This window comes from Erythrolamprus reginae, chromosome Z (assembly GCF_031021105.1).
Source record: "Erythrolamprus reginae isolate rEryReg1 chromosome Z, rEryReg1.hap1, whole genome shotgun sequence".
Lineage (NCBI taxonomy): Eukaryota > Metazoa > Chordata > Lepidosauria > Squamata > Dipsadidae > Erythrolamprus > Erythrolamprus reginae.
In genome coordinates, this window is record NC_091963.1 from 129,570,519 (window position 1) to 129,582,755 (window position 12,237).

The window sequence follows — 12,237 nt, forward strand, 5'->3', positions numbered from 1 at the left end:
GGTTTGCCATTGTGCTGGTTTTTGTACTCTGGAGCTTCAGGAAACTTCCCTTTTGCACTTTTGGAGTGCAAAAAACAGCACAATGGCAAACAGGAAATGCATTTTCCTGAACTTCCTGTTTGCCTGTTTGGGAATTTTTTTCAGGTACACACGAACTAAAAAAGATTCGCCATCACTGACATAGGCTAGTAGCAGAATCCTACAAGCCTGAAAGATGAAATGTTTTACTTTTCCTCCCTTTTATAACCTTCTGAGTCAAAGGCAGCTTCCTGGAAAACTCTGGAGGCCCCGTTTTGGGCATGGAAGGCCTTCTAGAAGACTCCAGAGGGGTTGTGGGAGGACAACGTGTCCCCCTCTAATTTTTCCAGCAGAGTCACCGTAGGGTGGTCCTTTGCTATTTCCAGACTGGCCCCACAGACCAGATCTAAGCCTTGAATTTGACACCCCTGATCTACACCGAATCGACTCTCAACTCCAGGTAGGAGTATTTAAAAGCACAGCAGAAAGAGAAGATATGCTACAGGTGCTACAGGTCCCTTTTCTTAAGGAGGTCCATTTAGTGGAACCAAGAAGAAAGGCCTTATCTGTGGTGGCTCCCTTCCTGTGGAGATCAGATTGGCCCTCACCTCAATACTCTTTTAAAAAGCCCCGAAGACATGGTTTTGCCAATGGGCCTGGACATCCCAAAATAATATATGGAGCCAATCAAGTGGTTTGATTGTTTTTGTTTATTTATTATTTTTATATTATTATTTTATTATTATTATTATTATTATTATTATTATTATTATTATTATTATTATTATTTGTTTTTACCAGGAGGCTGGGAGTTCATTGAATTTTATATTTGGGATTGTACTTCTGTAAGTCACCTGGAGTCACACTTAGTGAATTGGGCAACCACATAAATTTTCTTAATGGAATAAAAACACGTATTTTTAACCACATCGTCTTTCAAAGCTTCTTTTTCTCTGCATAATTTTACTCTCAGATTAACTTCGCGAGATAAGAGTAAACTGAGATCAATCCAGTGACTTTTGTGTCAGGGTAGATCTCAAGATTCGCTTGGACAAGTTAGAACCATTTTTACATACCCATCGCCAGGGCTGAACACAACTTCCATGTCAGCGTTAGCAAAGGAAAACTTTGAGGAATAAGAATAGCAACGACACCTATGGAGAGATAAATTTAATCAGAAATAGAGTGTTTCCATGCCTGATTCAGTTTCTACAACAATCCTTGCCAAATTTCCTCTATTTTGCACTTGGGATCTATACAGTAAGGCTGCAGTCCAAAATCAAAACTTCCTATAGGTGTTACTTCTTAAAGAGGAACAGCAGACAGTCCTACCTAATCAGCACAGGTAGTGTATTAATATACAGTGGGGGGGAAAGTATTTAGTCAGACACCAATTGTGCAAGTTCTCACACTTTTTAAAAAGATGAGAGAGGCCTGTAATTGACATCATAGGTAGACCTCAACTATGAGAGACAACATGAAAAAACATATCCAGAAAATCACATTGTCTGGTTTTTAACAAATTTATTTGCAAATTATGATGGAAAATAAGTATTTGGTCACTTACAAACAAGCAAGATTTCTGGATCTCACAGAACTTCTTCTTTAGGAGGCTCCTCTGTCCTCCACTCATTACCTGTAGTAATGGCACCTGTTTGAACTTATTATCAGTATAAAAGACACCTGTCCACAACTCCAAACAGTCACACTCCAAACTCCACTATAGTGAAGACCAAAGAGCTATTGAAGGACACCAGAAACAAAATTGTAGCCCTGCACCAGGCTGGGAAGACTGAATCTGCAATAGGCAAACAGCTTGGTGTGAAGAAATCAACTGTGGGAGCAATAATTAGAAAATGGAAGACATACAAGACCACTGATAATCTCCCTCTATCGGGGACTCCATGCAAGACCTCACCCAGTAGGGTCAAAATGATCACAAGAAATGGTGAGCAAAAATCCCAGCACCACATGGGGGAACCTAGTGAATGACCTGCAGAGAGCTGGGACCAACATAACAAAGGAAGAGTAGGTCTGAATCCGACCGAACACTTGTAAGAGCTTTTATTAAGACTTACAAAGTGGCGCTCAAGGCGGCAAGATGCGCGTACCATGCCGCCTTGATTGCATCAGCGGAATCCCGCCCGGCCGCTCTGTTTAGGGTGACCCGCTCCCTTCTTAACCAGGGGGGAGTTGGGGAGCCCTTACAGAGTAGTGCCGAGGACTTTAACACGTTTTTCGCTGATAAAGTCACTCGGATCCGAGCCGACCTCGACTCCAATTGTAAAACAGAGTCGACTGACAACGAGTCAGTCGAGGTGACTGGGGCACGTACTTGTCCACCTGTCTGGGAAGAGTTTGATCTGGTGACACCTGATGAAGTGGACAAGGCCATTGGAGCTGTGAGTTCCGCCACCTGTTTACTGGATCCGTGTCCCTCCTGGTTGGTTTCGGCCAGCAGGGAGGTGACACGGAGCTTGGCCCAGGAGATTACCAACGCTTCCTTGGGGAGGGGAGTTTTTCCATCACTCTATAAAGAAGCGCTTGTGCGCCCCCTCCTCAAGAAGCCCTCCCTGGACCCAGCCGTACTTAACAACTATCGTCCAGTCTCCAACCTTCCCTTTATGGGGAAGGTTGTCGAGAAGGTGGTGGCACTCCAGCTCCAGCGGTCCTTGGAAGAAGCCGATTATCTAGGTCCCCAGCAGTCGGGTTTCAGGGCCGGTTACAGCACGGAAACCGCTTTGGTCGCGTTGATGGATGATCTCTGGCGGGCCCGGGACAGGGGTTTATCCTCTGTCCTGGTGCTCCTTGACCTCTCAGCGGCTTTCGATACCATCGACCATGGTATCCTTCTGCACCGGCTGGAGGGGTTGGGAGTGGGAGGCACTGTCCTTCAGTGGTTCTCCTCCTACCTCTCTGGCCGGTCGCAGTCGGTGTTAGTGGGGGGCCAGAGGTCGACTCCTAGGTTTCTCCCTTGTGGGGTGCCTCAGGGGTCGGTCCTCTCCCCCCTGCTATTCAACATCTACATGAAACCGCTGGGCGAGATCATCCAAGGACATGGGGTGAGGTATCATCAATATGCGGATGATACCCAGCTTTACATCTCCACCCCATGCCCAGTCAACGAAGCGGTGGAAGTGATGTGCCGGTGCCTGGAGGCTGTTGGGGCCTGGATGGGTGTCAACAGACTCAAGCTCAACCCGGATAAGACGGAGTGGCTGTGGGTTCTGCCTCCCAAGGACAATCCCATCTGTCCGTCCATCACCCTGGGGGGGGAATTATTGACCCCCTCAGAGAGGGTCCGCAACTTGGGCGTCCTCCTCGATCCACAGCTCACATTAGAACAACATCTTTCAGCTGTGGCGAGGGGGGCGTTTGCCCAGGTTCACCTGGTGCACCAGTTGCGGCCCTATCTGGACCGGGACTCATTGCTCACAGTCACTCATGCCCTCATCACCTCGAGGTTCGACTACTGTAATGCTCTCTACATGGGGCTACCTTTGAAAAGTGTTCGGAAACTTCAGATCGTGCAAAATGCAGCTGCGAGAGCAGTCATGGGCCTACCTAGGTATGCCCATGTTTCACCATCACTCCGCAGTCTGCATTGGTTGCCGATCAATTTCCGGTCACAATTCAAAGTGTTGGTTATGACCTTTAAAGCCCTTCATGGCATCGGACCAGAATATCTCCGAGACCGCCTCCTGCCGCACGAATCCCAGCGACCGATTAGGTCCCACAGAGTGGGCCTTCTCCGGGTCCCGTCAACTAAACAATGTCGGTTGGCGGGCCCCAGGGGAAGAGCCTTCTCTGTGGCGGCCCCGGCCCTCTGGAACCAACTCCCCCCGGACATTAGAACTGCCCCTACTCTTCCTGCCTTCCGTAAACTCCTTAAAACCCACCTTTGCCGTCAGGCATGGGGGAACTGAAACATCTCCCCCTGGGCACGTTTAATTTATGCATGGTATGTCTGTGTGTGTGACTGTTAGCATATGGGGTTTTTTAAATATTTAAATATTTTAAATTTGCCTGATTGCTTATGATTTGTTTACATGTTGTGAGCCGCCCCGAGTCTTCGGAGAGGGGCGGCATACAAATCTAAGTAATAAATAAAATAAATAAAAAGGCTACCATCAGTAACACACTATGCCGCCAGGGACTCAGATCCTGCAGTGCCAGTACATGCACTCTTGCATACAGACAGATAACAGAGTCCAGCAATAAATCCAAGCAATAAACCAGTAACTGTGAAGTTCATCATAGCTACTGTTGTTCAGACATGATAAACACTCACAATGTCTTTATGTTCCAAAGTCCAGGAATCCAAACAAAGTCCTGAGCACAATCCAGAAACAGCAAGGCACAATCCAAACCAATACGATCAGATAATCTTCCACACTGCAAGGCCGGCACGCTGCCAATTTAACAGCAGCCCTATTTACTTGAACCCCACCCAAACACAGGTGGACTCAATTATCTTCTGTAATACTTTTGAAGCTGTTCTCTCCTATGCATAGCTCTACGCATGCGTGGGTCTATCATTATTTCCTCATCTGAATCTAACGAAGATAAGGAGGATTGGCTTCTTCCTGGGCTGTCTGCCAAGCCCCTTTCATCCATCCCACCGACACTTCCTTCTTCAGAAGATAATTCACTGGCTGACTCTGTCGGCAGCAAAACAGGCCTGTGACATTTGGATGTTTCCCCCACATCCACCTCCACATTCCTTGGGGCAGGAGCTGGGCTAGAGCTAACCACAACAGCAACTGGTTTATATTTATGACCTTTGCTGTGTTCCAGGTCATTCGAATTTTTTGAAACCTTCTAACAAGCAAAGTAAATGGGAAATCAAATTCACCTTAACAACCAGGCTGCTAATTTTATCAATTGTAATGATTTGCTTAGCAAGTGTGGCAAGAAAAGCTGTAAAATGAGGCAACACCCACTGAACAAATGTCTCTCTTAACAACAGAAATGTTGGGCTCAATTGTGGTCGTAAGTCAAGGACAACCTATACAACTCAGTCCTTAATTTTGGAAACATTGCAATCTTTATAAAACGAGCCTCTCCTTTCTTTGATCACTATTGCATTATTGTACACGACAAAGGCACACCGAACAGTCAAGTTCAAGTCATTTCAAACTTCCAATGTGCCCTGTTCCTGTTATGGCCATTTTGGTGGTTTTTCAAGTGTCAACAGGTCATTTACAAGCTTCAGGAATTTTCAGGAGATCAAAACATCCTGCTAGGAACTTGTAACCATTACGCAGAACCTAAAACCAAACATTTCAATCATTTCATTCTCTTCCAGTGCAAAATTCTCCAAAGCTGGCAATTTTAAGACTTATGGACTTCAACTTAGATTAGATCTTAGCCCCTGGTCAATGAATGATTATATAGTTGCTGTAAAAATGGGTACAATTGATTTTAATATAGCTAGGAATTTTAAATAGTTACGCAATTTTTAATTTAATTGGATTGATTTTTATATGTTGTAAGCCACCCTGAGTCTTCAGAGAGGGGCAGCATAGAAATCCAATAAATAGATAAAAAGATAGATAGATAGATAGATAGGTAGGTAGGTAGGTAGAGAGAGAGAGATAAATAGATAGAAATATAGATAGATAGAAATATAGAAATATAGAAATATAGATAGATAGATAGATAGATAGATAGATAGATAGATAAGATAGATAAGATAGATAAGATAGGTAGGTAGGTAGGTAGAGAGAGAGAGGGGGAGAGATAAATAGAAAGAAAGAAAGAAAGAAAGATAGATAGACAGAGAAGATAGGTAGGTAGGTAGGTAGGTAGGTAGGTAGAGAGAGAGAGATAAATAGATAAAAAGATAGATAGATAGATAGATAGATAGATAGGTAGGTAGGTAGGTAGGTAGATAGAGAGAGAGATAAATAGACAGAAAGATAGATAGATAGATAGATAGATAGATAGATAGATAGATAGATAGATAGATACATATATAGATAGATACATAGATAGACAGACAGACAGACAGACAGAAAGACAGACAAACTCTTAGAATTCCCCAGTCAGATTCCTGCTCTAGTATTCAGCACTTCAAGAAAGTGGACTAAATAGGATGCTGGGTGTTTTTTCCCCCCCCCCAGGCTAAGATCCCAGCTTCCCCAGCTTACCAAGTGGTTTCCAGTTGCTCATCTGTTCCTCCATCAGCTGGGCCCATCCTGCGTAGTGGTAGAAATGGCGTACCACTAAAGGGAGATCTGCTTCTTGGCTTTCACGGATCAAGTTTCCACTGTCGAGACTGTCCAGGACACTGAGCAGCCGCTGATGTTTCTGGATCGTTCTCGCAATGCTGTGGGAAGAGTCAATCTCGGATAAAGCACAGCTGGCCTGAATGGCTGCAACACACTGCAGTTCCAGGACTAGCTGAGAGGAGTAAGTTATAGTGTGTTAAGAAAGAAAGAAACTCGGCAGCAATAGAAAGCGCTCAGGCGGTAATAGTTTTGGGTTGGAAGGATGCGATAAAATGGACAATGCAAAATTGGTATAGGTACATGGTGGACCATATTCAGTTTGAAATGATGGATAAAAGGATAAATTTGGATAATGAAACTGAATTGAGAAAAGTGATGGGACGGTGGGACAAGGTTAGACGATATATGACGAGTAGAATCCGAGACCAAGCTACAAGAAATAAATTGGAATCGCTCTATAATATGTAAATGGATATATTGCTCTTGGGTCAAAGTGGATTATATAAGAAACACCCCCGATTGGTGGTGGGATATGTGTGCGTATCGGGGCGGCGGGCACATTTCACTATGCACTGTTTTATGTTGTGTGTATATTAAACTTGTTAAAAATTAATAAAAAATATTTTTTTTAAAAAAGAAACTCTTCTTCTCGACCTACGTCCGTTCAAATGTACGACAGACCTCCAAAGGGTTATCCGGCAAGTAAAGTTACAAGGCATGTAGCTCTCGTGGGAATGTTTGCGGGGGAAGTTGGTATTGTTGTCGTGTAGAGCAGTGGTTCTCAACCTTTCTAATGCCACGACCCCTTAATACAGTTCCTCCAGTTGTGGTGACCCCCAACCATAAGTCTAGCGCCAATTCTCCCAACAGAGTTTTAAGCTGATTGGCAGGAAAGTCAGATGTAAACGCCTGATTGGTCGGATTGTAAAAATATGTTCCAAGGTGCCAGAATAGAAGCTTTAGTTCCTAACACCCGTGGGAAATTTGTCTTTTCCCAGGGTCTTAGGCGACCCCTGTGAAATGGTCATTCGACCCCCAAAGAGGTCACGACCCCTAGGTTGAGAAGCACTGGTGTAGAGGGAAGCCAGCAGAAGAGAACAACCAGTGCCAGTGGTCAGTAGATCATTGACTGGCATTGTGATGAAGGGTAGAGATGAGTGTCTTCATTCTTTTTCCCTCCAGGTGCGAAGTGTGCGCTATAATAAGTTACCTGAACGCTAAACGCTGCTGCGAAGGGTACCCAAGATGCTTACTGAAGTGCACAAAATCAACAGAGTCAATGCCGCCCAAGAATTTCTTGACCGTTTCAAGATTGAAGGTGAGGCTTTTTCTCAACTGTATAGTGATAGGAGATGAAACTTGGGCTTATCACCATACTACAGAGAATAAACGTCAATCAATGCAGTGGTGCCATGCCCGTTCTTCTTCGGCCCAAAAATTCAAAACTCAGCAATCGGCAAGAAAAATCTTGGGCACCCATCGTGCACAAATCTTGGCCACCCATCAAGTGATCCCGCTATATAGAGTGCTGGTGAGACCACATTTGGAGTACTGTGTTCAGTTCTGGAGACCTCACCTATAAAAAAATATTGATAAAATTGAACACGTCCAAAGGCGGGCTACAAAAATGGTGGAAGGTCTTAAGCATAAAACGTATCAGGAAAGACTTAATGAACTCAATCCGTATAGTCTGGAGGACAGAAGGAAAAGGGGGGACATGATCGAAACATTTAAATATGTTAAAGGGTTAAATAAGGTCCAGGAGGGAAGTGTTTTTAATAGGAAAGTGAACACAAGAACAAGGGGGCACAATCTGAGGTTAGTTCGGGGAAAGATCAAAAGCAACATGAGAAAATATTATTTTACTGAAAGAGTAGTAGATCCTTGGAACAAACTTCCAGCAAACGTGGTTGGTAAATCCACAGTAACTGAATTTAAACATGCCTGGGATAAACATAGATCCATCCTAAGATTAAAATACAAAAAATAGTATAAGGGCAGACTAGATGGACCATGAGGTCTTTTTCTGCCGTCAGTCTTCTATGTTTCTGGCTTTGAGGATCAGTTTGGGGGAGGGAATGTCAAGTGCACTCTGAGCAGCTGGCAAGTGCGTGCACAGACATACACAGCTCCATTTACCTGAGCAGCAGGTACGCGAACCCCCTGCTTGTGCAAATGGAGCACGCGCCTGGTGCTCGCCTGCTGCTTTTTGCAGCCCAGTTCTGAATGGCTCATGATGCAGTACTGGGCCGGGGCCTGGGGTTTGAGGAATTCTGGGCATTAAAGTCCACACATCTTATTGGGGAATTCTGGGTATTAAAGTCCAACCACATCTGGTTGGTAAATCCACAGTAACTGAATTTAAACATGCCTGGGATAAACATATATCCATCCTAAGATTAAATACAGGAAATAGTACTGTATAAGGGCAGACTAGAAGATGGACCAGGAGGTCTTTTTTCTGCCATCAATCTTCTATGTTTTAAAAGTTGCCAAGTTTGAAAACATTGAGCAATACTGTAGGTCATTGATGGCTAACCTTTTTTCCCTCAAGGGCCGAAAGTGCACGGGCGCGCATTATGAAGCATGCGCAAGTGCCCACACTCCTAATTCATTGCCTTGGGAGAGTGAAAACAGCTTCCCCTGCCCCCTGGAGGCCCCCTGCAGGCAGAAATGGCCTGTTTCCCAAGTTATGGTGAGCCCAGTAGGCTCATGTTTCGCCCTCCCCAGGCTCCAAAGGCTTCCCTGGAGCCAGGGGAGGGAAAAAACGCCCTCCCCTATCACCCCAGGAGACTCTCTGGAAACCAAAATCGCCCTCCCAGAGCCTCTGTGTCAGCCAAAAATCAGCTGGCCGGCACATACATGGACATTGGAGCTGAGCTAGGGCAACAGCTCATGTGCCGGAAGATATGGCTGCACATGCCACCTGTGGCACCTGTGCCATAGGTTCGCCATCACTGCTGCAGGTGCTATACCTTGGCAGAGCTTCTTTCAAAACTCTTAGAAATTACACTTTGAGAATTCTATTAAAGATTATATAGAACTCTGATTCCCAATGACAGCTGAAGAAAAAATAATTAACCAGTGATGTTTAATTTTTGGTCCTAGCTAGACATGTTATAAGGATAATAATAAATGTCTTGTACAAGTAGTCCTCGACTTACAACTACAATTGAGCCCAAAATTGAGTGAGACAGTTATGAATTTTGTCCCGTTTTATAATCCTTCTTGCCACAGTTGTTAAGTGAATCACTGCAGTTGTTCAGTTGGTGACATGGTTGTTAAGTGAATCTCACTTCCTGTCTGAAGGCAAGCATAAGGTGATCACATGATCCCGGGACACTGCAACCCCCATAAATATGAACCAGTTGTCAAGCATCTCAATTTTGATCACATGACTGTGGGGATGCTAAAGTGGTCATCAAGGTGAAAAATGGTCATAAGTCACTTTTTTTCAGTGAGGTTGTAATTTCAATAATCACTACATGAACTGTTGTAAGTCAAGGATTACAGTTTTTACGAGTAACCGAGTTGGAAAGGAACTTGTAGGTCATCTAATCCAATGATTTTTAACCTTTTTTGAGCCGCGGCCCATTTTTTATATTTACACTGATGGCGAATCTTTTTTGGGTTGCGTGTGTGTGCTAGCATGTGCCCATATCTATTCCCTCCTCCCCTACACATGTATACACCCCTACATTGCTCCAGCACATGCACACAATCCCCCCCCATCCCCACGCTTACGCACAGGCCTCACTGAAGCCTGAAGTGAAAAAACAGCCAAACGGGCAAACCAGAAGTTCAGAAAAACGTTGTACTGTTTTTCACCCTCCGGAGGCTTCATGGAAGCTGGTTTTAGGCTTTGGGGGAGGTTGTTTCGCCCCCTGGAGGCTCCCTGAGGTCTGCAGGGTGAAACAGCCTTCCCCAAGGCAGAAAATCAGCTGGCTAGTACACGCAAGGGCTGGAGCTGACGCAGGGCAATGCCTCGCATGTCCTCCGATATGGCTCCGCGTGCCAACTGTGGCACATGAGCCATAGGTTCGTCATTACAGCTATAGGGCAGGGGTAGGCAAAGTTGACTGTTCTATGACATGTGGACTTCAACTCCCAGAATTCCTGAGCTAACATGACTGGCTCAGGAATTCTGGGAGTTGAAGTCCACAAGTCATAGAAGAGCCAACTTTGCCTACCCCTGCTATAGGGTATTGCACAACAAAACAACCAGACACAAGGACAATTTTTTTCTCCCAAGTCATCCCTGTGCTAAACAACTAATTCCCACAACACTGTCAAATTACCTAGTAGGGGTCTATTACTTATTATCTGTCAGGTCCAAAGTAATATGTGAAGTCAAAGCTTGGCCTGATACAGTTTGGTAGTGAGAAAAGAAGGGGGGGGGGTTGAGATATATATATATATATATATATATATATATATATTTATGCCATGCAGCACACATTCCTTTACGCAGAATCCAAAGTAAACTGAACACAGGAAGGAATTAGAAATCCCTGCATCGGATTGGTCCTCATGATTGCACTTGTGGGTGTGCGGATGGGAGATGAGCTTTTGACCTGGATATAATATTAAGGTCCCTTAAGATTACATTATCCTTCTCACTTTTCCTATTAACTATCTCCTCATCTTCTTAAGATTATATATTTGTTGCTTGTATCTTATGACTTAGATTGAATCGTAGAATGATTCAGAATCCTAGTATGATTTATGCTGATTGCTTATTTAGTATCCTATCACTCACTTACGGTTATGATGAATGTATTTTATGATGAATACGACCATGATGTATCGCCTTTTTCTTGTATGTACATTGACAACTTATGCCAGTGACGGTGAACCTATGGCACGGGTGTTAAGGTGGCACGCGGAGCCATATCTGCTGGCATGTGAGCCGTTGCCCTAGCTCAGCTCCAATGTGCATGTGTGCGCTGGCCAGCTGATTTTTGGCTCACACAGAGGCTCTGGGAGGCTGTTTTTGGCTTCCAGAGAACCTCTGGGGGGATCGGGGAGGGCGTTTTTACTCTCCCAGGGAAGTCTTTGGAGCCTGGGAAGGGCGAAACACAAGCCTACTGGGCCCACCAGAAGTAGGGGAACAGGCCATTTCCAGCCTCCAGAGGGCCTCTGGTGGGCGGGGGAAGCTGTTTGCGCCCTCCCCAGGCATTGAATTATGGGTGTGGGCACTCAGGCAGGTGTGATAGTGTGTGTACATGCTCTTTTGGCACCCGAGGGAAGAAAGGCTCGCCATCACTGACTTATGCACTGGAGACAAATTCCTTGTGTGTCTAATCATACTTGTCCAATAAAGAATTCTATTTCTATTCTATTCAAAACTGAAGAAAGATGAACAAGTGCCTTGCTTAGCAGAACCTTGGGGCGCAATTGTGGTCATTCTGTAAGTCGCCCTGTAAGTTACCCTTTTGTGACTGCCTCTTACTTGTAAAGATGTCGGGCTCGAACATGGCCAGGGAGTAGGCTCCAACTTTCATAGGCTGTTTTAGCAGCCTGAACAGCTTTATCCAAATCTTCCTTCTTGCCTTGGATTGTAGTGCCCAGTGTTTCCACTAAAGGAGAGGAATGAGAAAAAAGAGGGGGTTTTTTTCTTCTGCAAAGTCTACTCTGAAATAGCAATAGCATTTAGACTTATATACCACTTTACAGTGCTTTTAGAGCTCTCTCTAAGCAGTTTACAGAGTCATCATGTTGCCCCCAACAATCTGGGTCCTCAAGTTTACGGAAGGATGGAAAGTTGAGTCAAAGTCAGGTTCAAACTTCCTGCAATGGGTGGAATCCACTTGCAATACTGCATTCTAACCACTGCGCCATCACAGATTGATTGAAAGGTTCATAAATTCTTAGCAATTTTGGGAAGAAATACATTCTGCCTTTTTTTGAAAGGGAAATTAGCAGCAATCACTACCGTTTTGGGAGTCGGGATCAAGTGTCAGCGCTTCAAGTAATGAACTCATAG

General features: G+C 44.6%; 1 protein-coding gene across 1 annotated transcript in view; it reads right to left on the bottom strand.

Moving 5' to 3' along the window:
- ALDH16A1 (aldehyde dehydrogenase 16 family member A1) overlaps window positions 1-12,237 on the bottom strand; it is a 58,047-nt gene that overhangs the window by 32,962 nt on the left and 12,848 nt on the right. Inside the window, exons 4-6 of the mRNA XM_070728552.1 lie at window positions 11,704-11,830; window positions 6,171-6,349; window positions 1,095-1,172 (exon numbers count right to left, since the gene is read on the bottom strand). Of these exons, the coding sequence (XP_070584653.1) occupies window positions 1,095-1,172; window positions 6,171-6,349; window positions 11,704-11,830 (384 nt within the window). The remainder of the gene's footprint in view (window positions 1-1,094; window positions 1,173-6,170; window positions 6,350-11,703; window positions 11,831-12,237) is intronic.